The sequence below is a fragment of the Syngnathus floridae genome, chromosome 1 (genome assembly GCF_059516105.1).
Source record: "Syngnathus floridae isolate MCC-2025c chromosome 1, RoL_Sflo_1.0, whole genome shotgun sequence".
NCBI lineage: Eukaryota > Metazoa > Chordata > Actinopteri > Syngnathiformes > Syngnathidae > Syngnathus > Syngnathus floridae.
The window spans coordinates 22,434,682-22,462,675 of NC_142413.1; the positions used below are offsets into that span (position 1 = coordinate 22,434,682).

The 27,994-nt window shown below is 43.1% G+C and overlaps 1 protein-coding gene across 5 annotated transcripts; it reads left to right on the plus strand.

Annotated features, from left to right (window-relative positions):
* The first annotated feature begins 128 nt into the window (after window positions 1–128).
* ankhd1 (ankyrin repeat and KH domain containing 1) lies at window positions 129–27,881 on the plus strand. Of its 5 annotated transcripts, XM_088387603.1 has the most exons (40): window positions 129–584; window positions 3,051–3,204; window positions 9,917–10,073; window positions 10,977–11,139; window positions 11,319–11,466; window positions 11,570–11,803; window positions 11,884–11,978; window positions 12,297–12,452; window positions 12,837–12,918; window positions 13,205–13,396; window positions 13,518–13,627; window positions 13,730–13,817; window positions 14,023–14,150; window positions 14,233–14,376; window positions 14,458–14,560; window positions 16,100–16,362; window positions 16,518–16,802; window positions 16,902–17,406; window positions 17,570–17,709; window positions 17,804–17,915; window positions 18,143–18,288; window positions 18,372–18,514; window positions 18,861–19,074; window positions 19,224–19,399; window positions 19,858–20,020; window positions 20,104–20,199; window positions 20,302–20,418; window positions 20,508–20,676; window positions 20,983–21,179; window positions 21,245–21,392; window positions 21,477–21,591; window positions 21,752–21,904; window positions 21,986–22,135; window positions 23,571–25,107; window positions 25,276–25,459; window positions 25,653–25,778; window positions 25,893–26,144; window positions 26,326–26,510; window positions 27,045–27,212; window positions 27,277–27,881. In XM_088387603.1, the coding sequence occupies exons 1-40, from the start codon at window positions 306–308 to the stop codon at window positions 27,334–27,336; spliced, it is 8,037 nt and encodes a 2,678-aa protein (XP_088243729.1). In that variant the 5' UTR covers window positions 129–305; the 3' UTR covers window positions 27,337–27,881. The 5 variants fall into 5 exon arrangements, with proteins under 5 accessions (XP_088243729.1, XP_088243705.1, XP_088243720.1 ...); XM_088387579.1 differs by having other exon boundaries at window positions 21,245–21,591; XM_088387594.1 differs by having other exon boundaries at window positions 21,245–21,591; window positions 25,923–26,144.
* Window positions 27,882–27,994: the final 113 nt, after the last annotated feature.

A 27,994-nucleotide genomic window follows, 5' to 3' on the forward strand; every position in this document is an offset into this window, starting at 1 on the left:
CTTGACGTTATGGTTTCTAGTTTGACAAGCGTAGGTTATAGCGAATCAAAAGCAGATGTTATTCCTCTCCGACCAATGGGATTGCGAGAATTCTCACCAAAGGTGGCCTTTCTCAGAAACGGTGCGTATCGTGTTAGGTTGTTAGAAAGTTAATGGCTGGGGTAAAGAGAACCTCCTCAACCGTAGCTTCGGGAGAGTTTCTGGATTCCCTGAAGTAAAACAACGCAAATAGCCGAAAACAAAGAGCCTGGACGGCCAGTTAAGTCGACAACTAGCTCGTTAACTCAAGTATCGTGAAAATAAGTATGCAGGATGCAGTAGCCGGGACGGCAATGCTGACGGACGGCTTCGAGGACGAGATTGACTCGGTGACTCCTCGCTCCCCAGTGGCAGGGATGGGGGTAGGAGCTACACCAGGAGGAGTCGGGCTAGGGGGCATTGGGATTGGCGTAAGTGGGAAGAAAGTACGGTTGTACGGGGAACCTGGCGGGCCTTCCGCAGAAAGACTGGATTTCAAACTAGCGGCCGCGGCCGTCCTCTCATCGGGTCCGGGATCCGGCAGCGACGAAGACGAGGTTTCAGAGGTAGCTAAGCTAAACGAAGCTAAGCTAAAGTAGTTAGCTAAGCCTTGGCAGAACGCAAGGCTACATTCCTCCTCCTGCGCGAACTGGATAGCTAACGTTAGCTCGCAGGTGCTAGCCACCTACTCCCAGGCCGCTGGAAACCACGTTAATTAAACGGCAACATTTGAGCAGAGCGGACATTTTTTCCCCATGAGTTGTCTAGGGAGTGCTATATTAGTTCGCGCTTACCGTCTCAAATGTTTTATTGATGCTGCTAAGGCTTGAACCGCGGCCTAGTTAGGGTGGAAGCAACGGCGGCCTCGTTCGATGCTGTCGTCTCTTAAGTTTGGTTTTCATTTGGCTTTCCACCCACCGCAAATAGAAGGTGCCTGTGAACCAACCGACGAACTGTGACATTTGATTAGTAGTTGTATTGCGATGACCGTGCTTTTCACTTAAACCAAGCCCCGTCTTTCTACGGCTCACTTTGCGACGGGACTGTTATCCGCATAATGTTTTAATTGCGAAACAGTTCGAATTTTCGATGGCTGGTGTTGTCAATAAGCAGTTCTCTCTCGACTCGTCGTTGTAATATCGATACCGATATTTTGTCAGCTCGGTTTTGCTTAACATAATTGTGATCTTTTAGACTACGTCGATCGCTCTTCCAACTTCCCATGTGGTGGCAGTCACAGCGGGACAGGTGTGATTGTATTTCCTCCTCGTCCGTGAACACCTCACTGGTCTTATCAATATCATCTAAACATAACCAGGAGCACAAATTAGATATTAATTGCTAATGTAAACATTTGACAATCGTCACATTGCATTTTACCATTTACCTCTTGCATGGTACATTATACTTAAGATTAATAATTATATAGGTCGCTGTTCTTAACACTTATTCATATTGTCACATGATGTGCCAGTTACTGACACAGGTATGGAGCTGGCTAGACAGTTAGATGGTAAATATTTGATTTGAAACCTATCAGTTTTCATTCCAATACAGTTATCGTTGTAATATTATGACCGTCAGCTTCGTTGCATTTAAAATGCCTTACATTGCCTGGAATACACGGTTAGAAATAACTACTTTGTTTAAAAAAACAACAACTAATACAAACGTGCAGAATAGCTGTGACAGCTAGATGATTATCATCTGATACCAATATTACACTAACCCATCTGTTCATCACCTGTTAGGTTGCATTATCAAGATTTGTCATGTATGACTCCCATATCGATATAACTATTGATCTTTTGAAGGATATAAAGATCACAATTATTTCCCTTTGCCTAACCAAACTACTACACAAGTCTGAAAGGGAGCGTTTGTTGTGGTGTTTTACTGCAGTTGAGATTTCACTGCTGTGGGCACTAGCTAAAATCTGAGCCCCGGGATTAAACAGATGCCATTCCAGGCCCTTCCAGCTCTATGGGTACCAACACTCTGGGAACTGAGTTCAATAGTGGGGAAGACTGATGTCCATTGTTGATTATAAAAGCCTTCATAGAACAACATCCCCTGTGAGTCGTAGCGCTCTTTGGTCCCGTGGCCGAATTCCTCCACGTTGCCGAACACTAACGTTTGCTCTCGCAAATTGCTTTCATTAAATGCCTTGTCAGCATTTACGTGCGTTTGCAACTTATGCTTTGTCGCACATGGTCTGTTTCCCTTGTTCGATAAATCATTTTTTGTAAAAGTTAAATATAAGGGAAACAAGTAGGCAACCCAGCCATTCCTTTGATTCTTTCAAATTGACACACTGTAGATGGATATCAAAATTGCTTTGAGGCTGATAGGATGCCCCTATAGACGAAACTCAAAACAATGTCCCCTATTGGTTTAATCGAGATGGTGAATTGTTTCATATGTAAATACTACTAAACTGTAATAATTGTTAGCCTGAAATAAACCAGGAAGTGTGATTAGCTCTTTGAACAGCTAACATTTTACTTTGAAGGCAAGGTTGTCATTCAATCGTGTCATTAGAAGCAATAACAGCCTCTTTAAAAATGGTAGACCAGATCACAAAGTTAGTGTTTCACGTTCTGTGATTTTACAACACAAATTGAATATTAATTTAATTCTTTGCATGTTAGAAGACTCAATCCACATGAGCCCACATGGCCATGGAATGGAATGGGATGTTGTGGCACTGAATTGTTCTCAGCTGAATCTCTTCACGTGTACAAGTGTTGTGTTTCTTGGCTGTAGTGCTGCTGCCTCTCTCCTATCCTTGTGCCCACTTTGATACTTCACTGCAGTAAACAAGGGCAGCAGGGCCCGCTTTTTAAAAAAAAAAATTTTTTAAGGTAGTCAAGTTGTATAACGTGACAATACTTACATTTTGTCTCTGTAAATGGGCCACCCGTGCACTATTTCTGCACTGTCATTGCATTTCAAAGGCTTCCTGTAGGATGCCAACTTGTCGATTTTGGAAAACTAATTGACCTTCCTCTGCTCTTCTCTATGTTTGCCAGGTGGAGTCGTTCATTTTGGACCAGGAAGATCTCGATAACCCTATCATGAAGACGGCATCTGAGTTACTTTTGTCTAGTGCAACAGATGGAGTCGATTTGAGGACTGTTGATCCAGAGACACAGGCCCGACTTGAAGCGCTACTAGAAGCTGCAGGTACGATTGCATTACCCTCATTCACCTAAATTTGCACATGTTAGTTTGTAGTTGACCAGCACCCCAGTAGCTGAAAGACAATGTGCACCACATATCTCTTGATTTCCCCCCTTTATTTCTATTACTGTGGCTTCCTTTTTCTCCCCCCCCATCTAATTTTTTATCCAAACAAGCAGACTTTGTTTGCGGAATACTTCAGGGCAAAATTGAAAAAAAGAGCACCTGCTGGTTCTCCAAGAATCATATTAACACAGTTTCTATGCTGTTTCAGAGGTTGTAATTGAGGTGTAAGAAAGTACAGTATATAGAGTAAACCAATGGGCCTGGGTGCCCTGACCTCATTCAGGCTTATGAACATTATGAGGCAGATTAACCCTGCAATGCACTTGAGCCTCCAACACATGTAGAGGACCCGTGTGGACAAATACTGGCTAATCTTATCCTAGGCCTATTTTTCTGAGACTAGTTAGTACGGGTGAGGTTGTAGACTACAGTATTTAAAATAGAAATAATACACGTTTTAACATATTAAATGTTACCTCACAGTTAAGTGAGCCTAAAATGAATCAATGAATAACGTTTATATCAAAATGGGGAACGTCCACTGCAGCAAAAATCTTTCTGATTTATGTAGGCATTATGCAGGCATTGTAATTTGTTGACATCATGCTCACATAAACAGGCTATAGCCAATCTGATTCAAATAGACCATACTGTAATTTAGCTGTAAGAAGCCTGATTTCAATCTCATGATGTTGGATTATTTGCTTTTCTCTCTTTCTTTCTCTCTTAACTCTCTTTTGCTCTCACTCCCGCTTTCTCACTCTCTTTCTCTGTGTCTTTCTCACTCTCTTTCTCACTCTCGCTCACTATTTGCTGTTGTGACAGACATTTGACTTGTGCCACCAAAGAGCAGAATAAATAAAAAATGCACTTGTGTCACTTAGACCAAGCAGTGTAAATCTTGCCTAAGGGAGTGGGTAAAGCGGCAAAATTGCCTATTAAAAAATCTTTTGAGTTACACTGGTAGGGGATTTTTTAAAATGTATTTTTGTTGGTACGTATGCCTATGCTGTCACCGTGCCTCCACGACTGGACACAATAAAGCGGTGAGGATATCATTTAGATCATCAGTGTATGAATTGCATCTCACCACAACAGTCCAAACCGTACACAAAGAAAATCTCAGAAGCTCACAATTTGTCACCCAAAAAAAACCAAAAAACTAGACAATTGATTGTAAATTCGTATAGACTGAAGATGTGGCCACTCATTATGTGGTTGTTAATATAGTTAACCACTTGGTTGGAGGATTAGTGCACTTTCTGCTTTTAACTGGACACTATTTTAGAAGCGATTTTGAACATTCTACCCATTGTGCAACATACAAGGCAGCAAATTGTCAGTGACATTTTAACAGATGGGGATAAACCAACAAAGAGCGGTTTTTATCTTGCAGATTTGCCATGGAATGAGCTGAAGGCAAAGTTGTTTCCACAAACAGCTATCAGCTTAAAAAAAGCTTCAACATCCTCTGTTTTCCGCAATTTTATTTTTTTCCTCAGTTAGGTAAAATTTATTTTTGGGGACTTTAGGCAATAATTAAAGTACATTAAATTACTTTATAATGTAACACACTGAAGGTTGTAAAAGATGTGATGCCAGAACTGTGAAGAATGTCAAATAGTACAAAGAAATGTCAAACAACTACTCGCAGTACAATTTAAAGTGTGTAAATAACCTAATATTAAATTTCAGAATAAATTCTCGTAAAATGCTCTCCCAACTTTCAGTGCAATTGAGGTTGCAGCCCTCATTAACCATCGCAAAGTTAGACGCTAACACATGTGTAATGTTGAAGACATACAATAATAAATAATTAAAAACAAGTGAGATATTATATAACATGCAGTTAGCAGTAGCCCTTCATTGCCTAATGTACAGTGCCTTGCGAAAGTATTCGGCCGCCTTGAACCTTTCAACATTTCGCCACATTTCAGGCTTCAAACATAGATATAAAATTTTGATTTTTTTTTGTCAAGAATCAACAACAAGTGGGACACAATCGTGAAGTGGAACAACATTTATTGGATAATTTAAACCTTTTTAACAAATAAAAAACTGAAAAGTGGGGGGTGCAATATTATTTGGCCCCCTTGCGCTAATACTTTGTAGCGCCACCTTTTGCTGCAGTTACAGCTGCAAGTCGCTTGGGGTATGTCTCTATCAGTTTTGCACATCGAGAGACTGAAATTCTTGCCCATTCTTCCTTGCAAAACAGCTCGAGCTCAGTGAGGTTGGATGGAGAGCGTTTGTGAACAGCAGTATTCAGCTCTTTCCACAGATTCTCGATTGGATTCAGGTCTGGACTTTGACTTGGCCATTCTAACACCTGGATACGCGTATTTGTGAACCATTCCATTGTAGATTTGGCTTTATGTTTCGGATCATTGTCCTGTTGGAAGATAAATATCTGTCCCAGTCTCAGGTCTTTTGCAGACTCCAACAGGTTTTCTTCCAGAATGGTCCTGTATTTGGCTCCATCCATCTTCCCATCAATTTTAGCCATCTTCCCTGTCCCTGCTGAAGAAAAGCAGGCCCAAACCATGATGCTGCCAACACCATGTTTGACAGTGGGGATGGTGTGTTCAGGGTGATGAGCTGTGTTGCTTTTACACCAAACGTATAGTTTTGCATTGTGGCCAAAAAGTTTGATTTTGGATTCATCTGACCAGAGCACCTTCTTCCACATGTTTGGTGTGTCTCCCAGGTGGCTTGTGGCAAATTTTAAAAGAGGCTTTTTATGGATATCTTTGAGAAATGGCTTTCTTCTTGCCACTCTTCCATAAAGGCCAGATTTGTGCAGTGCACGACTGATTGTTGTCCTATGGACAGACTCTCCCACCTCAGCTGTAGTTATCTGCAGTTCATCCAGAGTGATAATGGGCCTCTTGGCTGCATCTCTGATCAGTCTTCTCCTTGTTTGAGATGAAAGTTTGGAGGGACGGCCGGGTCTTGGTAGATTTGCAGTGGTCTGATACTCCTTCCATTTCAATATAATTGCTTGCACAGTGCTCCTTGAGATGTTTAAAGCTTGGGAAATCTTTTTGTATCCAAATCCGGCTTTAAACTTCTCCACAACAGTATCGCGGACCTGCCTGGTGTGTTCCTTTGTCTTCATGGTTCTCTCTACGCTTTAAACAGAACCCTGAGACTATCTAAGAGCAGGTGCATTTATACGGAGACTTGATTACACACAGGTGCATTCTATTTATCATCATCAGTCATTTAGGACAACATTGGATCATTCAAAGATCCTCACTGAACTTCTGGAGTGAGTTTGCTGCACTGAAAGTAAAGGGGCCGAATAATATTGGACGCCCCACCTTTCAGTTTTTTATTTGTTAAAAAAGTTTAAATTATCCAATAAATTTCGTTCCACTTCACGATTGTGTCCCACTTGTTGTTGATTCTTGACAAAAAATTAAAATTTTATATCTTTATGTTTGAAGCCTGAAATGTGGCAAAATGTTGAAAGGTTCAACGGGGCCGAATACTTTCGCAAGGCACTGTATATTTAGCAACTCGCTTAAAGGTGTCAATACTGCCTAGTTTGTGACTATTTTAAGTGTGTGTACACACACACGCACACACAACATTGCAGTTACAGTAGAGCCTTGGTCTATCGGTTCCTCTTTTCAGAGGTTCCCATTGGGATGAATGGAAATGCAATTGATTTCAATCCCAGAACAGTTTTATTTACTTTTTTTCTTATTGGTTTGTGGTTAAAATGAGTTCAGTACAATCTTTAAATAAACATCATATTTACCCATTTTCTCATTGGTATGTGGTTAAAATGAATTCAGTACAATCTAGAAATAAACAAAATATCCCATGTTCTGAAGAAATAACTCTACACCAAAACAAATCGCTGTGCAACGTCTTATTCTTGTTGACAGCACTGTACTGTGTACAGTAATCCCTCATTTATCACGGATAATTGGTTTCAAGACCACCCGCAATATGTGAAAATCCGCAAAGTAGTGTCACCCTTTTTTTTTAACATACATGCATTTTTTCTGTATCAATAAGTGTATATTAAACCATATAAGTGCATATGTTATCGTTAGAACATTAAAAAATAGTTTCAAACATGTAAATACTGTATTAATACGCAGTTTAAATGACATACCGAAAATAATGTATAAACATGATACGTGTGGTGTGTGCGCGTGTGTGTGACATGTAGATGTAGCTAAAGTATACATACTGTAAATCTGTTTTTAGAATTCTTTTCTTTTTTGGGGGGGATTTTATTTATCTTTTATTATTATAATAACTTTTTATAACAAGGTACAATACTGTAAATATGTCTTTAGAAGTCTTATCATTATTATAACAACTTTTTCTTTTTTATAAAACGGTACAAGTGTACGTACTGCAATTGTGTGGACACTCCCTGCCTTCTGCTTGCGTGTGGGCAACGCTCGTGCCATAATTCCTCAATTTAGAAGGTTTATTTTGAATTTGTGAATTTTTTTGGGGGGGAAAAAATCTGATTTACTGAAGCCGCGATAATTGAACCGCGATGTAGCGAAGGATTACTGTACATTGGTCAGTGTGTTGCATTGTGGGATGTGGTGGCCATTTTAGGACAGGAGTATCCATGGTGAGCGCAAACAAGATCGCAGAGTGAAACACGGTATTGGAAAATGCAAGAAAGGGTAGGCGATATTACAGGGAAATATTAGTAATCGAAATCCCGCTAATACAATCACAGGAAAGCTCTCGTGCTGTGGCCAAAGTTCGAACTCTGACAAACTTTGACCACCCTTAGTGTGCTTAACACTCGCTGGATGGGACAGGCGCTGCCTCCTTGAGCCTTCTTGCTAATTACACCTCCTGATGTGTGAGGGCTGTGGCAGGCATCCATAGCAGATCCAGGTTTTATTCTTTCTTCCCATCTCTTAGTGTATGTTAAGCGTCTTTGAGTATTGAGGAGAGCACTATACAAATTTGATCTGTTACTATTATTACCATGGTGTTTTATACATAAACATAAACTGTGCACGTAATTCAAAGAACACAATTTTCACATTTCACTATTCCCTTTTTTCCCCAACAGTAAATCAGGTAGTAGGGGTGCTCCGATAAGGCTTTTATGCTCCGATATGGATAATCAGATGCCGATACAGATGCCAATCACATGAATTAGTGGGACATTTTTTTTATAGCTCCTCAGTAACAATTATTTTAATAATCAATTAAGTTGTCAATTTTTTTTACCGGAATTAGATTTTTTTTTTTTCAAAATTGTATCGCCTTAGTGCTTTTCGACTCCGTTCCACCAACCTGACTCATCCGACCCACACCGGTAGATGACTCTGGTGAAAGCCTCTTACTTGCCCGCAGTGGGTCGTCTTTTGAGCTTCCCCAGTTTTTAGATCATCCTGTGTGTCATTTGTCATTCGAGTTTGGACCTGATTCTCATGGCATCCATTGACTGGCACGCTGCTTGGATTTGGGTGGACCAGTGGCGGTCTTGTCGAAAATATAGTGCGTTAGTTTGGTTTTCGAGGTACGGTTGCATAATGTCATATAGCAAACTATAAAGGATAAACTTCCGCAACCTTGTTTTGTCTCTACTATCATTGTGAAATCCTTGCCTGTGAGAGACACTAAGTCAGACACTCAGTTGGGAAAACAAGGCCCACAATGGCAACTGATCACTTGAGCTTGTCCTCAAAACAACCCTTTTGTTTTTCTCTAGACTATTCTTTAGTTTTACATACGTTATTGAAATGTGACCACTCAACAGAAGTGAATAAGTACTGGACAAAGGTGTTTTTGCTAATTGGAAATGTCTGCACACTTCGCAGACTAAATGTAGGTCATTAACAAAAGTTGTTTTCCACATGCTTGCTCTTTCCCCACACTCACTTCTTTGGTTCTCTTCTCTTGCCATGACAAAACACAGATGCAGTGCACATGACTAGTTTTTCTTCTAGTTGTACTACTCTCCCCCCATACACACCTCATGCTGACCACTGTATCCAGTTTCTTTTTCTCATGCATTCGCTGCCTGTTTCCCATTTATAATTCACACTGGACAAGGACTGTTCCTTAAATTCTTGTTCTCAATCTTGCTCAAATTATTTTCTGACATTTGTTTATTGCTGGACATTACCATCGTTTTGTCCATCGGATGTTTTGTAGATCAATTAGTGATAAAAGTATTTTTGAGAATCATAGTGTATTGAAATTGATGGGGAAAAAAGTTGAGCCACATTAACAAATGTGTGTGTGTGTGTGTGTGTGTGTGTGTGTGTGTGTGTGTGTGTGTGTGTGTGTGTGTGTGTGTGTGTGTGTGTGTGTGTGTGTGTGTGTGTGTGTGCGTGCGTGCGTGCGTGCGTGCGTGCGTGCGTGCGTGCGTGCGTGCGTGCGTGCGTGTGTGTGTGTGCGCGCGTGTGTGCGCGCGTGTGTGCGCGCGTGTGTGTGCGCGCGTGTGTGCGCGCGTGTTCATTTGTGTTCGTGTGTGTGTGTGTGTGTGTGTGTGTGTGTGTGTGTGTGTTCATTTCCTCTTTCTGTGTGCGACTACTAACCTTGGATTGGTGTGGCTGGACTGGACTTGCGCCCTCATCGGATCTGGTTTGGTTGTGCTCTCCTGTGATTTGCCTTGCCCTCTGCACCTCTGCCTTTTGGTGTTTGCCAGGAATCGGTAAACTTTCCACTGCCGATGGTAAAGCTTTTGCAGATCCCGAGGTGCTACGACGACTGACGTCATCTGTGAGTTGTGCCCTGGACGAGGCTGCAGCTGCTCTCACACGCATGAGGGCCGAAAACACACTCAACGCCGGCCAAGCCGACAAGTATGTGTCCTAACCATATTGTCACAGGTTCTTGTTTCAAGGCTTTATAAGCCCAATGTACGTGATTATATTTCTTTAATAGTGTGCATGTGTGTGTGTAAAGGTGTTTACCGTGTTCTTGGCCACACGCACACAGGCATATTTAAATTCTTTCACATGTTCAATGCTTAGAATTTAAGGCAACGAAAACAATCTTTTGGGAAAATTGATCAGTAGTTGCTTCTTGGTATGCAAATGATAAAACGTATCTGTCGTCCCTTTTAAGTATGTCATACCGCATTAGGACAGCAACTATCAGTTATTTTAATAATTGATTAATCTGTCGTGTATTTCGCTTATATAATCAACCAATCAGATTTAAAAAACAAAACAAAAACAAATTTTAATAATTTTGATCTCTTTTCAAAAATGACTATTTCAAATTGACAGTGCAGAAAATGCACAAACATAAATTATGAGTTGCCAAACTTGTTTTCATCACGGGTTGCCCTCAGGTTGTTGTTTATAACGTAAGCATAATACTAAGTGAAGGGAATGAAAATAAGCAATTTTGTCAATACCAATGAATGAAATCTAAAATAATTTGAGCAACAGAAGATTTTGTACAGTAGACATTTTTATATTGTATTACAATGTACAGTATATAATTATGCACAAGTCTACTCCCAGTTGAAGTTTACTGAGGCGTACCTACCAAAGAAGACCTGTCAGTATATTTGTTTGCCCTATTTGAAGAGCTCGATTTGCTTATAGTGTACCACGTTATGGTTAGGGGCTCAAAGCTTGTTGTGCTTAATCGACATGTGTTGTCATGTGGACTGATATTTCCTTTGATGCTGAAGTGGTAGTGTAATTGTGAGGCGTATGTATGTTCACCTGTCACAGTGGCAGTAATTGTAGCAGTCTGGTAATTTTCAGCCGTAGTTTAGCGGAGGCCTGCTCCGATGGTGATGTCAACGCTGTGCGCAAACTGCTGGATGAGGGGCGAAGTGTTAACGAACACACAGAGGAAGGAGAGAGCCTGCTATGTCTAGCCTGCTCGGCTGGCTATTATGAACTTGCGCAGGTATGTGAATGGGATGCAATGGGATGAAAGATGGCATACATACATATACACACACAGCGTGTATAGAATTGTTCTGAAATAATAACCTTGCTTTTTGTCATGACCGTGTTGATTGTTGACCGTTTCATGGTATCAGTGGCATCTATTCTAATCATGTATTAATCTATTTTCTCAATCAGGTCTTGTTGGCTATGCATGCCAATGTTGAAGACCGGGGCATAAAAGGGGATATTACACCACTCATGGCTGCGGCTAGTGGAGGCTACGTGGACATCGTCAAACTGCTTCTGGTACACGGGGCAGATGTAAATGCACAGTCCTCCACAGGTGCAACCTCACTTGAAACCTTAACAATTTTGGTTTACTGTGATCTCGATTTTTTTTTTATTTATTTTTTTTTAAATCTCCCCGCTGTTTTTTGTTCCTCCAGGGAACACAGCTCTGACATACGCATGTGCTGGCGGCTTTGTGGATGTGGTGAAGGTGCTACTCAAAGAGGGTGCTAACATTGAGGACCACAATGAAAATGGACACACACCTCTAATGGAGGCAGCAAGTGCTGGCCATGTGGAGGTGGCTCGGGTGCTCCTAGAGTATGGTGCCGGCATCAACACCCACTCAAATGAGTTCAAAGAGAGTGCTCTCACACTTGCCTGCTACAAAGGTTGAAATCAGTTGGAGCAAAAACTATTGCAACTTTACCCTATTTACCAGCCAAGTAACAAGTATTTCCACACCGTTCAGGTCACTTGGATATGGTGCGTTTTCTGTTGGAGGCAGGAGCAGACCAGGAACACAAGACTGATGAGATGCACACAGCACTGATGGAGGCGTGCATGGTGAGCATCTGACATAAAATCTTTATTTACTTTGGCTGTTGAAAACAGCATACCATGTTAACAATCTTGTTCAAGCTGGTGACAGGTGTGTGTGTATCACTCAAGTAATGGTTGTAATAATTGATTCTACAAAAAAACTTTACCCCCACACACACACGCACACATACAAACACACACATTTAAACTAATTAAAAATGGTTAGTTATTAAGTCACATTTTTGGTTTCTTTAGTTTCTCTTCTCACGCTCTCAGTCATCCAAAAAAGAGACCGTGTTCAGGTGCTTATCTCCACATTCTTTGTGTGTCTCGCTGTCCCAGGATGGCCATGTGGAGGTGGCACGGCTGCTGTTAGACAGCGGTGCGCAAGTCAACATGCCAGCAGATTCTTTTGAGTCGCCCCTTACCCTTGCAGCTTGTGGAGGACATGTGGAGCTGGCAGCCTTACTCATAGAGAGGGGAGCCAACTTGGAGGAGGTGTGTAGAAGACATCCCGAAAAGCTTGAAATGCAGTCATGTATGGCCAACATAAAATGTGTACATTGTTTACTGTTTATGTAAATCATGATTGTAAAACACTAATTCACCTGAGGTTGGACTCAGCAGCTGTAATATTATCCTTGAAGGGAGAAGTCCCTTACCCAGTGTGACGAGTGAGGCTGGTCTCATGTGGCTGGATTTATTCTAACCCCCCCCCCAGTTAAATGAATTATCATTTTAGTAATCTAGAATTTGAGCATAAAGACATGACATAAAGATTTGTCAGACCTTTTTACTTGGATGCAATGTCTTCAAAAGTCTTTGAAGACTAGTTGGATAAATGAGTTTTGCTAACATCTTATGATGGTGATTCGTGTCCAGGTTAATGATGAGGGCTACACCCCCTTAATGGAAGCTGCAAGAGAAGGCCATGAAGAGATGGTAGCACTTCTCCTTGCACAAGGTAACAAAGCTTTGCTTGTTGAAAAACGCAAAATTGTGGTGGATTGTATTTGACATTGTTTCAGCATGATTTTATTTGATTTGTGCCCTAATTGTATCTCATTAATTGATATTTTTGTAGTATCCATCATCCAGCTGTATCATTGCAATGTTTTTCAGCTCTGTGGATAAACGCATTTATATCCAGCCAGACATTTTTGTCGGTTTGATTTTCCTGGACTATATGGTACTTTATAAGTGTTTCTAAAAAATTGGGTATCTGCTGATTGTGATTGATTTTTGTTCAGGTGCTAACATCAATGCCCAGACAGAAGAGACTCAGGAGACGGCTCTCACTCTAGCTTGTTGCGGAGGCTTCTTGGAAGTAGCCGACTTCCTTATCAAAGCAGGGGCCGACATTGAGTTGGGCTGCTCTACTCCTCTCATGGAAGCGGCACAAGAGGGCCATCTTGAGTTGGTCAAATATCTTCTGGCAGCAGGTGTGCGGAAAGCAGCGAGGCCATCAAGAGAGCACTTTCTGATTATTACATCCAGATTATGCATGGATGTGTTAAAAACTGTGCAATTTTGATTTCAATCTTTTCTGCTTTTGTTATTCAGGGGCTAATGTTCATGCCACCACGGCGACTGGTGATACGGCGCTGACATACGCATGTGAAAATGGTCACACGGATGTCGCGGACGTGCTGCTGCAGGCGGGAGCCAACCTGGTATGTTCTTACCTAGGTTTTCCCCCTCAGATTTGTAGAATTTATATAGTACATTTGGAAAGAATAATAAAAAAAAATGTGTTCTGTCTCTTTTCTTCCCAGGAACATGAGTCTGAAGGGGGCCGAACGCCCTTGATGAAGGCTGCAAGAGCAGGGCATCTCTGCACAGTACAGTTTCTTATCAGCAAAGGTGTGATAAAAATATATTGAAAAAAAAGTGTATAAAGACTGTTATTTTTGTAGTATAAGAAAATGTCTATTTCAAGAGGATACAAAAAAAAATGTATGCTTTATGATCGGAATTGTAGACTTATTTTGAGACTGTACATTTCTAATGATGCACATTGACAATGCAACTCTTCTAACTTTTCTTATTTCTTCCATCTGATGTCCAGGTGCTAATGTAAACAGAGCTACCGCCAATAATGATCACACAGTGGTGTCTCTAGCCTGTGCTGGAGGACATCTGGCTGTGGTGGAATTGCTGCTGGCACATGGGGCGGACCCAACACACAGACTCAAAGTATTGTGCATTTTCATACATCAGAGGAAGCATATTAGATATAATTCTGTCAAGTATTAACAGTCTCTTTCTCTATTCATAGGATGGCTCGACCATGTTGATTGAAGCTGCTAAGGGTGGCCACACCAATGTCGTGTCCTACCTGTTGGACTATCCCAACAACATCCTTTCTGTACCAGCCCCTGATCTCTCCCAGCTTACTCCCCCCTCGCAAGATGCTTCTCAGGTAAATAGAGCAACAATGTTGGGCATGTAGTTTGAATAATTTTTCATCAGTTTTACTGTACAATGATGAATATGCTCACAGGTTCCTCGCGTCCCATTCCAAGCACTTGCTATGGTAGTTCCCCCTCAGGAGCCTGATAGAGCGCCATCAAACATCGCAACACCCCCACCTGTCTCGAACAAAGGTATGCATGTGTGACTCTAAACCTTACAAAAAAGTCAACCGAAAAGCCGCAGGCGAAGGCTCAGTTAAGACTACGCCTGTTGTTGTTTTAACAAGTCAAATGTATTCCAACCATGAAAATATCTATACGCCAACAAAAATTTTATCCCATCATTAAGTCATTAATGAAGGAAAAACTACCATAATTTTCGGACTATAAGTCGCACCGGAATATAAGTCGCACCAGCCATAAAATGCACAATACAGTGAAAAAAAACCCATATATAAGTCGCACCGGAGTATAAGTCGCACTTTTGGGGCAAATTTATTTGTCAAAATCCAACACCAAGAACAGACATGAACCAGCAACAACAGGCTAAACGATATGGTATGCTAACGTGACATATACACTAACGAGGAACTGAGAACGGGCCTGAGTGACATTCAGAGTTATTCAAATAAGTATTACATAAATAACACGTTTATCAACCCATCTGTGTCACTCCAATTCATTAAATCCATCGATCGTCCTTTATGTAAACAATGCCGCGTATGCGCCACATATGCGCCGCTGACGTCGGACTCGTAAGTTGCATTTCTAATTATTCCACAGACCCATATAACGATATATGAAGTATATTTCAAGTAACTATCATATAACAACAATATTATCAAACCATCTGTGTCACTCCTAATCATTAAATCCATCGATCAAATTCCTCGTCCTTTATGTCAACAACGCCGCGTGCGCGCCGCACAGATCTAGTATACAACTATATTGTAGCCTTACCAAGTACAAGGAAACGCGTCGGTTTGGTAAACGGCTCTTTACTTAACAAAACAAGAGTTCAAGGAGCCAACAACTACTGAACTGTAACAATAAAAACATATACAAGTTGCTACACGAAATAAAATATATCAAATAACTATAACATAAATACGTTTTTCAAACCTTGTGTCACTCCAAATCATTAAATCCTTCAAACGTGGGGCCCTTCGTCATCTTCGTCATCCCGTGATAGAATCCTTTGGTCTTATGTAAACAACCGCCGCGCTGCTGACGTCACTTGCAGGTCAAATGACAGTAATCCCTTGCTACATCGTGGTTCGTTAATCGCGGTTTCACTACATCATAGATTTTTGAATTTTGAAAATTTGAGAAAAAATTCACATAAGTCCCTCCTGAGTATAAGTCGCCCCCCACCCAAACTATGAAAAACACAGCGACTTATAGTCCGAAAACTACGGTAGGTAGGTAGGTAGGTAGGTAGGTAGGTAGGTAGGTAGGTAGGTAGGTAGGTAGGTAGGTAGGTAGGTAGGTAGGTAGGTAGATAGTCTCTGTTTTACTCTCTTAATACTGCGACACGGTAAATTATCATGTACTTTGTACAGTTTAGAATTTGACTTCCAGTCCTAGAAATCAAGTGTTTTAATTAATAAATGGAGGATATGATTAGATTAGCTAGCGTAAATCCAGAGGCGAGGGAACTTCACATCTACACCTTTAATGTCTGCTTAGTGCTAATCAATCCAAAATCACAACTTTTCTATTTCAATCCAGGTGCGTCCAAGCAGAGACAGGCAGCACTTCAGCCTGGCATTCCCAGCTCAGTTGGCCGGGGACCGGAAGCAGAGCCTCTGCCGCCTTTCCACCTGTGCCAGCCTCTGGAGTGCATTGTGGAAGAAACTGAGGGAAAGTTGAATGAGCTAGGCCAACGCATTAGCGCTATTGAAAAAGCCCAGCTTCAGTCGCTAGAACTCATCCAAGGGGAGCCACTCACCAAAGACAAAATTGAGGAGCTGAAGAAGAGCCGAGAAGAGCAGGTAACCCGTTGTCCACTATCGAGTCCAGGTCTTGCTCTTTCTCAAGTATTTTAGTACTAGTTATTAGACTTCCCTCTCAACTTAATTTTGCCTACACATGCAATTTGGCATCGCAGGTTAAGTTGGTCAAACAAAGATATTTGTCGTCTTTTCAGGTTCAGAAGAAAAAGAAAATCTTAAAGGAGCTGCAGAAGGTGGAACGCCAGTTGCAGCTAAAAACACAACAACAGTTCACCAAAGAATACATGGAAGCGAAGGGCTTAAAGGAAGAGCAGGAGGCTGGACTGAGTCAAGGGCCAGGCCCAGGTCCTGGAAGTACTTCATCTGTTCCTGGGTCCCTTCCTCTCACGCCAGCTGCCCTTATACGCTCCAGCTCTGACACGGATGAAGAGGCGAACAAGGACGGGGAGCAAGACGAGCTCCCTGGGGAGGATGAAGAAGTTAGTTTTCATTCTTAATATTTTTGAATTAGTACCTTTCATTATTGCTATTGGATGTTTGTGGCTACATAAAGCATCTTTTTTTCGTATCCTTGTCAGGATGATGAAGATGATGATGAAGATGATGATGATGACGAGGAGGAAGAAGAGGAGGAGGAGGAGGAGGAGGAAGAGGAGGAGGAGGAGGAGGACGAAGAAGAAGAAGAAGAGGAAGAAGGCTCAGAAGATGAGGCAGATCGAGAAGAAGATTACACCAAACTTCCCCAAGTGGGCACCATCCTTTACAGAGATGGGTCACAGCCCCCTCTGCCCCTTTCACCACAGGCCCAACCCCATCCTCAGCCACCAGCTCCACCTCTTCCAACTGCCTTCGTTCCTGTCCAGCCTCTGCCAGATTACAACTCCGCAGAATACCTGGGAAGTACCAGTCCCGACCTCCAAAAGGTGCTGGTAGGACAGCAGACGTTGGGCCAACAGCAGTCGGGACAAGGCCAACAGTTGACTGGGTTAGCTCCTGGAATGATACCTCAGCAGGCCCCAGATGGACTCATGGTTGCTACACCGGCACAGATGCTCACAGATACGCTGGATGACTTAATTGCAGGTCAGCGCCTGATGCTCTAAGTTTCTGTGATCAACTTTGAAAGTAGTCCCACTCAAAGCCGATGGTATACGAAATTAAGCAAGGATGTGTAGGCATGGCTCAAAGCAAATGTTACCTTCACAATTTTATGCTTCTCCTAACTTTCTCCATTTTGGTATTTCAGCTGTGAGCAGCCGTGTGCCCATGCTGAACACGAACACCTCACCCACTCCCTTGTCCCAACCACCCACACAGACGTCTGCCAACATCTCCTCGCCACCATCTGTGCTACCCCTCTACCCCTCTGTTGACATTGATGCCCACGTAAGGCACTTTGACATTTGCCAATGTACTGAGACATGACAAATGTAAATGAGAATGTTCAAATAATGAATGATGGAAATTGTCTTCTCCGCAGACGGAGAGTAACCATGACACCGCGCTGACATTGGCCTGCGCCGGAGGACACGAGGAACTGGTGTCTGTCCTCATTGCACGAGGAGCCAACATTGAACACCGTGACAAAAAAGGTACAGCGGAACTTTGTTTCACAAATGTGCGTTTGCAAAACAATGTTTCCCATTGAAAGAAAATGAAATTAGCCCCCTGGCCCCAGGACCAAGATATGTTTACCTGGTGCTGTGCGGATTTAAGATTGAAGATGTTGAACCTGAGCTGTTTATTTGGAATGATCAAAGGTTTCTTTAAGTAAAAAATAACAATAACAAACAATAAATATTGGCACTGTTCTGCCTAGGTTTTACTCCTCTCATCCTGGCTGCTACTGCTGGCCATGTTGGAGTTGTGGAAGTTTTACTCGACAAAGGTGGTGACATTGAGGCGCAGTCTGAGAGAACCAAAGACACACCTCTCTCTCTGGCCTGCTCGGGGGGACGACAGGAGGTACAGTAATCATGTATTTTGGTTACACTTTATTGTACTGGCAGTTTTAAAACTTCTTTCCGTATTCATCATTGTTTAATCAGGTTGTTGAATTGCTGCTGCTACGAGGCGCAAATAAGGAGCATCGCAATGTGTCTGACTACACGCCTTTGAGCCTTGCGGCCTCTGGTGGTTATGTTAACATCATCAAGATACTCCTCAATGCTGGAGCTGAAATCAACTCCAGGTGAGGGCAACTACTCCATGAGATGTTAATGACCAATGAGTCATGTATTTGATGATTAACTAGTTTGCTCTTGATACTGATATACAATTTCTATGCCGAGAACTGAAATATTAAAATAAGCAATTTAAAAGCCTGTTAGCTTTGCACATAAACACACAGTTGTTCACACCATAGGTAAATATAGACTTGTGATTAATGTCTAGTTAATGGGTGACAATGATACAGTTAAATAGATTAAATAAGTGCTGCATATTTCAAGTATTTTATTGTTTGGAATAAATGTTAATATACAATATTGGACCTCATAATGGGTGCATAACAGTGTGTTTAATAACTTTCCCACCAGGACTGGCAGCAAACTAGGAATCTCTCCTCTGATGCTGGCAGCAATGAATGGTCATGTACCGGCAGTCAAGTTGTTGCTGGATATGGGCTCAGACATCAATGCCCAAATTGAGACCAACAGAAACACAGCTTTGACCCTAGCCTGCTTCCAGGGGCGCGCTGAGGTTGTTAGTCTGTTGCTGGATCGCAAGGCCAATGTTGAACATCGCGCAAAGGTGACAAATCTTATTTCTTCGTCATGAAAGGTTCTCAGTATTTCTTAATATTCTTTGATTACTTTAGGTAGAGCCACAGCCATATGTTTATCATAGATTAAGTGAGGTTGTGGTCGTTCCAATAACTATTGGATGTCTCACTTTTGCAGACTGGGCTCACTCCTCTGATGGAAGCTGCCTCAGGAGGCTATGCTGAAGTGGGCCGCGTGCTGTTGGATAAAGGTGCTGATGTAAATGCTCCACCCGTTCCGTCATCCAGGGACACTGCTCTCACCATCGCTGCTGACAAGGGTCACTACAAGTTTTGTGAGCTGCTCATCAATAGGCGAGTACTTTGAATTTTTCTGTGCGAAGATCATTTTATTGGGTGGCGTTCAGTGTTTGTCTGCCATTTAGGAATATCAGAAGTATCATTTTGCACAATTTAACAGTACTGACTCATTGTGTCAAGCCTATTCAGTGTTGGGATAACTTGAAATTTAGATTACTTATTTAAATTTAGATAATTCAGCTAGCGTGTGTTTGTAAATTGCAAGTAAAATATTCTGCTAGGAACATTTAGCAAATATTCATTATTTAAAAAAATGGCGGATGGTGAACAGCTCTGTAGCTTTTGTTGCTTGTGCTCAGCATTATAGAGCTTTCAGAATTAACAGTTCTCCCTCAGTGTTTGATATTCAAAATGCTATGAAGTTCATGCTTTTTCTCATGTCTTATGGAATTAGCTTTTGAAGCAGTTTGAAAGTACTATTCTGTAATTTGTAATGCTCCGCAATTTTGCAGGGGTGCTCATATTGATGTACGGAACAAGAAAGGAAACACACCGCTCTGGCTGGCAGCAAATGGCGGCCATTTTGACGTGGTCCAGCTCTTAGTGCATGCAAGTGCTGATGTGGATGCAGCCGACAACCGCAAAATTACCCCTCTCATGGCTGCTTATCGCAAGGTGCAGTATGGTCACTAGTTAGGATTATATCTATGGCTCTTGTAATTGATTTTGGGTGTTTATGAAATTATGTTACGTTCTAGGGTCATGTAAAAGTGGTGCAATACCTTGTCAAGGAAGTCAACCAATTTCCATCAGATATTGAGTGCATGAGATACATAGCCACCATCGCTGACAAGGTAGGCATTTAATTCATTTGTGATAGCAGATCATTACATAGGTTTTTGCCAGACCAAAATACAATTCAAGCCAACTTAAAACTTTTCTCCCTCTCTATCTAGGAGCTTTTGAAGAAGTGCCACCAGTGCATGGAGACTATTGTCAAAGCCAAAGACCAGCAGGCAGCTGAGGCCAACAAAAACGCAAGCATTCTCCTCAAAGAGCTAGATCTGGAGAAGGTAATGCCTGCCAGTTGCTGCGCTCTGGGAGTTGGCAGCTTCCAAATAAACAAGCCAATGTGTCATTTAAATGGCTTTGTGTTCTTCAGTCTCGAGAGGAGAGCAAGAAGCAGGCTCTGGCTGCCAAGCGAGAGAAGCGCAAAGAGAAGCGCAAGAAGAAGAAGGAGGAACAGAAGAGGAAGATGGAGGAGGAGGAGGGGCAAAAAATCAAGGAGGATTCATCGGATATGCAGGAGCTCAAGGAAGATTCTGCTGAAGGTGATTTTACTGACATTAGGAATTTGCTGCATCAATCTTGGGCACGTAATACCAAGTGCAACAGTGTGATGAGTTGTATTTCACCATTGTTAATACTCATGACCCTTAAATTAAAACTGCCAAGGCCTAGCCCTTCACTATTTGAATCTCAGTTGAGCCATTTTGGGAAGTGTTTCAAATGCGGAATTGCACATAAGTGGGCAACCACTGCATAGCCGGATAATTACAATAAGTGATGACAAGAACATATAACTACTGTATGTGGGTAATATACTAATTTCTCTCATTTACTATGTCCGTTGTCAGAATCAGAGGTTCCTATTGAACCGCCCAGTGCAACGACCACCACCACCATTGGGATATCTGCCACCTCAGCCACTTTCTCCACAGCTTTTGGGAAGAAGAGAGCAAGTGTAGCTACAACCCCAAGTACCAACCGCAAGAACAAAAAGAACAAGACTAAGGACTCGCCAAATGAACCTATAATATTACAGGATCCGCAGGTGAGTAGCTCTTAGTTAGTTTGGGCTTAATACAACCGTTAATACACCATTTCTTGTTCTGATAGGTTGCACTAGCACAGCACAAGGCTGACAAGAACAAAATCCACGGGGAGCCCCGAGGCGGAGGCGGAGGCGTAACGGGTGGCAACAGCGACTCAGACCCTCTGGACAGCACCGACTGCGCCAGCGAAAGCAGCAGCAGTGGTGGAAAGAGTCAGGAGCTTAACTACCTCCCTGACCTCACCTCATCTACGTCCTCCTCATCATCCTCCTCATCCTCCTCTGCCCCATCCTCAGGGGTCGCCCAAGCCCAGACCATTCTGGTTGGCCCAGAAAAAAGACACTGTCCTCAGCCTCCAATAGAAGCCAAGATGGACAAGGTCACTGTGTCGATCTCAAAACCAACACAAAGGTGAGTCAAGTGTTTTTGGATGTATGGATGCCATATGTTGGGGGACGGGGCTGTGTAGCGAAGTAACGATAGCTGTGTTTTGATTTTTACTTTTCCTATTCTAATAGAGACACATTTACATTCATCAGAATGGTAGTTTTAACTGCTTATTTCTCCACAGAGCTCCAGACATGCACGACTCCAGCACAAACTCACTGCCCTCCCCGTTCAAGACCATGGCTCTTCCAGTTACCTCACCCAACAGTAAGCTTAGCCTTACAAGCCCCAAGAGGGGCCAGAAGAGAGAAGATGGTTGGAAAGAGGTTGTCAGGCGGTAAGTGTGTGTGTGTTTTAAACCAATAACACATTTGATTGATAATACTTTGCTCAATCTGGCTATTTGCTTCTTTTGCAGATCAAAAAAGCTTTCTGTGCCAGCTTCTGTTGTGTCACGTATCATGGGCCGCGGGGGCTGCAACATCACGGCCATTCAAGATGTGACAGGAGCCCACATCGATGTAGACAAACAGAAGGACAAAAACGGCGAAAGGATGATCACCATAAGGTAGGTATTACAGCAGAACAATTGAAAGAATTCAGACACTACAATGTACCGTAATTTTCGGACTACAAGTCGCACCGGAGTGTAAGTCGCATCAGCCATAAAATGCACAATACAGTGAAAAAAAACATATAAGTCGCACCGGAGTATAAGTCTCATTTTTGGGGCAAATTTATTTGTCAAAATCCAACACCAAAAACAGACATGAACCAGCAACAACAGGCTAAACGATACGGTATGCTAAGGTGACATTTACACAAACGAGGAGCTGAAAACGGGCCTGAGTAACATTCAGAGTTATTCAAATATGTATTACATAAATAACACGTTTATCAAACCATCTGTGTCACTCCAATTCATTAAATCCATCGATCGTCCTTTATGTAAACAATGCCGCGTATGCGCCACATATGCGCCGTTGACGTCGGACTCGTAAGTTGCATTTCTAATTATTCCACAGACCCATATAATGATATATAAAGTATATTTCAAATAACTATCATATAACAACAATATTATCAAACCATCTGTCACTCCTAATCATTAAATCCATCAATCAAATTCCTCGTTCTTTATGTCAACAACGCCGCGTGCGCGCCGCACAGATCTAGTATACAACTATATTGTAGCGTTAACAAAGTACCAGGAAACACGTGGGTTTGGTAAACGGCTCTTTATTTAACAAAACAAGAGTTCAACGAGCCAACAACTACTGAACTGTAACGATAAAAACGTATACAAGTTGCTACACGAAATAAAATATATCAAATAACTATAACATAAATACGTTTTTCAAACCTTGTGTCACTCCAAATCATTAAATCCTTCAAACGTGGGGCCCTTCGTCATCCCGTGATCGAATCCTTTGTCCTTATGTAAACAACCGCCTCGCTGCTGACGTCACTTGCAGGTCAAATGACAGTAATCCCTCGCTACATCGCGGTTCGTCTATCGCGGTTTCACTTTTTTTTGTTGTTGAAAATTTATGAAAAAATTCACATAAGTCGCTCCTCAGTATAAGTCGACCCCAGAAACTATGAAAAAAAAACGCGACTTATAGTCCGAAAATTACGGTAGTTGAATGCAATTTTCTCATCAGTCTGCCTGCCTTCCATAATGAATCAAGGTTCATTTGACTTTACCGTAAACCTAACTTATACGACCAAAACATTTATGTATAATAAATCTGATATTTTTTATCGCATATCAAATTGCAACATTTAAGGATAAAAATGACGATTAGATTTTTTTTCCCCCAAATCATGTGGCCCTAGTAGTTTTGATACTCACTTGTGAACTGAATGACTAGCTCAAAAGAATGGTAACTAGGGCCATGCTGAGTCATTTTTTCTAATTTATTTCTTGCAGTTTGAACGAATTTTCTGCTGTGTATTTGCATTTGCACGTTGGCGTAATTAGGTGTACTTTGTTGTTGCAGAGGGGGCACGGAGTCTACACGATACGCAGTCCAGTTGATCAATGCGCTAATCCAAGACCCAGCCAAAGAACTTGAGGATCTGATTCCTCGCAATCACATTAGAGTACCGGGCTCCAAGTCATCCTCTTCGTCCTTTGGCAACAGCACAGGGGGGGGCAGTGGTTCAAATTCGGGACCAAAGTCCCTCAGCTCACTGGTTACCGCCACAGGCGTGTCGTTCCAACCCTCTTCATCCTCTTCATCATCTGCTTCTCAGGCAGGAGGAAAGATGGGGAAAGGGCTGTCATCAAATGTCAGACAGCCTTTCCCCGTATCGCTGCCACTTGCCTACGCTCATCCCCAGCTGGCCCTACTGGCAGCTCAGACCATGCACCAGATCAGACACCCTCGGCTGCCCATGGCGCAGTTTGGCGGTACTTTCCCTCCCAACGCCAGCACCTGGGGACCCTTCCCTGTGCGACCCGTGAGCCCCGGCAGCGCTAATAGCTCCCCCAAACACAACGGAGGAGGCGCAGCCGGCTCGGCCAGACCGAACTCGACCAACAGTGAGCATGGCAACACCGCCAGCTCTGCTGTCACCACGACCACCAACACGACCACCACGAGTGCTCCCAGCTCATCGCCAGCGTCGGCGATGACCCCTGCCCACAATCCCACGCCATACAACCCTCAGCCAAGCATCCCGACACCCTCCTCAGCCAGAAAACAACTCTTCGCCCCCGATCCGAGGTCTGCCGCCGTCACCTCCGCGTCTGTCGCCACCCCTGTGACCAGCAGCGGTAGCGCGGTACGAGGTGCAGGGTCTCCGGCACAGCACAGTTCCTCCACGGCTCCAGTTAATGCTTCCCAGCAGCCGGTGGGAAATATCTCACAGCCTCCCCTCCAGCAATTTAAAACGGAGCCCAATGCTGTTGTGACGCCCGGAAAAGAGAAACCCCCTCAACATGCTGAGAGTCAGTCCGTTCCCACCAGCGACGGCGTCGCTTCGGCGAGCTTCGCCGCAGCCTCTGTGGCTTTGCCTCCCAAAGCAGAACCTCGGCAGCAGTTGCCTGCCCCACCGTCCTCCATTTCAGCCACAGACCCTCCCCCGGCACTCCTGAACTCCCAGCCAAACCCCCACCTCACCGCAGTTCCTCCTCCTGTCCTCTCGCACAACGTTGCGCACCCTAACAATACATTGCCACACTTCTCAGCCCCCGCGCCAAGAGTCTCCCACCGTATGCAGCCACCTGGGCCTTACTATTCTCTTCCCGAGCAGCAGCAGGTGCAGACGCAGCAGCAGTCGCAGTCTGTGTTCGTGCCCTTCAATCCGCAGCAAGAACCTGTAAAACAGACACCAAACCAGACCTCCCAGCCTACAAGTTTGCCTCTGCAGGCTCAAAGTCAGGCCCAAGGCTCTCTTCAGGTCTCTGCTAATCTTGGCATGATGAATGGTTCCCAGATTCAGCATGTGGCGAACGCTGGCAAGCAAATGCCACCCAACTTTGGTCCTGCAGGCCTCTTCAATTTCAGCAGCATCTTTGAGAATAATAACCAGGTACAGCAAATTGACTGAGACTGTGGGAGAGTGAGATTAACCATTTTGAGGTTCTTGAGGCCATTTTTGTAACTAATAAGATAGCAATTTTTGCATCAACTCTGTCCTAGAAATGTGATATTTATATCAGTACAGTACTTAGTAATTTGTTAAATTTTCACCGCGCAGGTGGGAAACAATCAGGTGTGGGGCCATCTTCCTGCTCGCTCGCCTCCAGAACCTTCGTACTCCGCCCCGCCGGCTTACGTGAATGTAGGCCAGATGGAGAGCATGATTCCTCCGCCTCCTCCAGACAATTCCAAAGCTCCAGGTTACCGCTCTGCCTCTCAGAGGATGGTCAACAGCCCCATCGGTATGGACTATTTGACTAAATGTATTCAATTTCATTTTTTTAAGCGTGACAGCCATCCACAACAGCCGGTTGTCTGAATAAGCCACTATGCATGTTTTTTAATTTTGGAGGACCTCGGTCGTTATGCACTTCCAATAAACTGTCAACCAAGATGTGTATGAAAACTCCAAATGTATTCTGTCTGCACCCACAGCATTGACCAGTTATGCCACCAGTATCTCTGGGAGTCCGGTGTATCTGCATGGCCACACGGGAGTCGGCACACCCTCATTCAGCAGGCAGCACTTTTCCCCTCACCCTTGGAGTGCATCCACATCTGGTAGGAGCCACAAAATGGCTTTTCTGTCACACTTAACACCTAAAACACTTCAGTCAGACAGTTTTCTGCTGAAGTCCACTTTCAATGTCTCAATTTGGCCTCATCCTCCAATAGGCGATTCTCCTGTTCCGCCTCCACCAACAGCGTCAACTTCCAGCCTCTCCACCTCGGCTGTGGCGCCGCCACCCCAGCAGAAGCAAGGCACCTCCTCGCAGCAAGATCGGAAAGTTCCTCCCCCCATCGGGACAGAAAGGCTGGCAAGAATCAGACAGACGGGCTCGGTGAACCCCCCTCTTCTCACCACCAGCTACACAGCCTCTGTTGGACAGGGAGGCATTTGGTCATTTGGTGTTGGCAGTGCTTCAGGTTCGACCAATCATTTTAATTACTCTACTGTAGAAAAGTGTAAATGCCATTTATAAATGAGAAAAAATATTACTATCTTCACTTCATCAACCTTTCTTATTTAAACTAGTCCAGTTTTGGAAAAATCAACACCAAGGTTTTTTTTCTGTCCTCTTGCTGAAGCTGTAACCTGTTGTTACAGAGGGCATGTCTGGTTGGTCCCAGCCCCTGATGAGTAGCCACATGATGCATCCTCACATGCAAGCGGAGCAGTCGGCTTTCTCTCAGCACCAGCCCATGGAGCAGGATGACACGGGCATCGCCAATCCCGCTAATAACTTCCACCAGCCTCAGCACATGCCCAACACCTACATGGACTTCCCGAAGGTAACGCAAAGCAATAACTATGGGATCCACGGTTTAACGTCTGTATTGGCATTTTGAAGATACAAACGACGCACGCGCAGTAAACCGTTAATTCTGGAAGATATGGTCCAGACCCACCGAAAATGCAAAGAAAATCTGCAGTGTTTTTGTTTCATATAGATTTACCCCTCCATGTGCTTCAGTTGAATTTAAACTTACAGAACCCCTTGACTAGAACCCAATTGATAAATCAGCTGGCTGATATGAATTGGCAGATATTAGACAACAGATCATGGCACATTCTTGCTTTAAAACTGACATTAGATCCTATAGATGACCTTTTGTATTGCTTGACTTGTTTAGGATGTGATTGGGCATGGTGTGGAGCAAAAGAGACTGGGCATTGACACTCTATTTTTGTGTAGTTTGCGGTCCTTTACTTACAAATTCTGGTTAAGTCATCTGTGTAAGAACAGAATACAGTCCTAAAACCTGAATTAAGCCCTTCGTGAAAACAAAAACCAGGGTACATATAAATATTGTGTTCTGCATCAGGGAATGCCCATGTCAATGTATGGAGGGACCATGTTGCCCCCTCATCCACCAATGGCGGAGGGGCCTGGGGGACCCATGTACAATGGTTTGCATGCTGGCGACCCTGCGTGGAGCCCCATTATCAAAGTGGTCCCAAACAATGCAGACAACACTGACCCACAACAGCAGGTAAGGTCCCCATCTTGTCTTGTCACGTTAGATGTATGACTGATTTATTGTTTCCCAACTTCAGATGTGGCCCGGCACCTGGGCGCCCCATGTGGGCAACGTGCACCTGAATCACGTCAACTAGACGTCCTCCGCAATTAAGAAAGAAAAAAAAAAAAAAAGACAAAAAAACAACAACAGAAAAACACGGCTTACCAATGGATGATTCTGACCGATAATGACGAAGAACAAACATATTAACACGACTAGAGTTGCAGAGCAGAGGATGAAGAATTGGCAGTACTCCCAAGCCCGTTCTTGACGTGCCTATTTGAAAGGAGGAAGGAGGCGAGAAGTTGAGTATTCTAATGGTTCAAACAATGTTCGATGGCCTGTTCAACAGAAACCGTTCTGCATAGTATAGTGATTTTGACTTAAACCCGCATTCACCGTTTTTTGGCTGCAAGAGGCTGGACATGAAGTAGCTATTTAAACTCGGCCCAGACCTAGTTGATGATTACCTAAAGAGAAATCAGAACCTTTTAGAGTGGTAAATACATGTATAATTGTTTACATACTAAAAAGGGTTAAAATGAGAGTAAATTTCATGTCGTATAGTGGCTCTACTTTATGTAGCCTGTATTAATGTGAAATATTTACCTTAATATTCAATAAAAAGGTTGAAAAGTTTTTGTCTTTTGAATGCTGTCTGTTTTGAGTCCACCCAAACAGCGTGTTTACAGTAAAACAGAACTGGGGCATAAGACAAGTCGGAATTGAGAATAGTTAAAAATAAGTGTTGG

Coding starts and splice junctions, on each gene's coding strand:
- ankhd1 (XM_088387579.1), top strand. CDS start 306: ATGCAGGATGCAGTAGCCGGGACGGCAATGCTGACGGACGGCTTCGAG. Junction 17,916..18,142: donor TGAACACCGTGACAAAAAAG/GTACAGCGGAAC, acceptor TGTTCTGCCTAG/GTTTTACTCCTCTCATCCTG. Junction 26,511..27,044: donor CCTACATGGACTTCCCGAAG/GTAACGCAAAGC, acceptor GTTCTGCATCAG/GGAATGCCCATGTCAATGTA.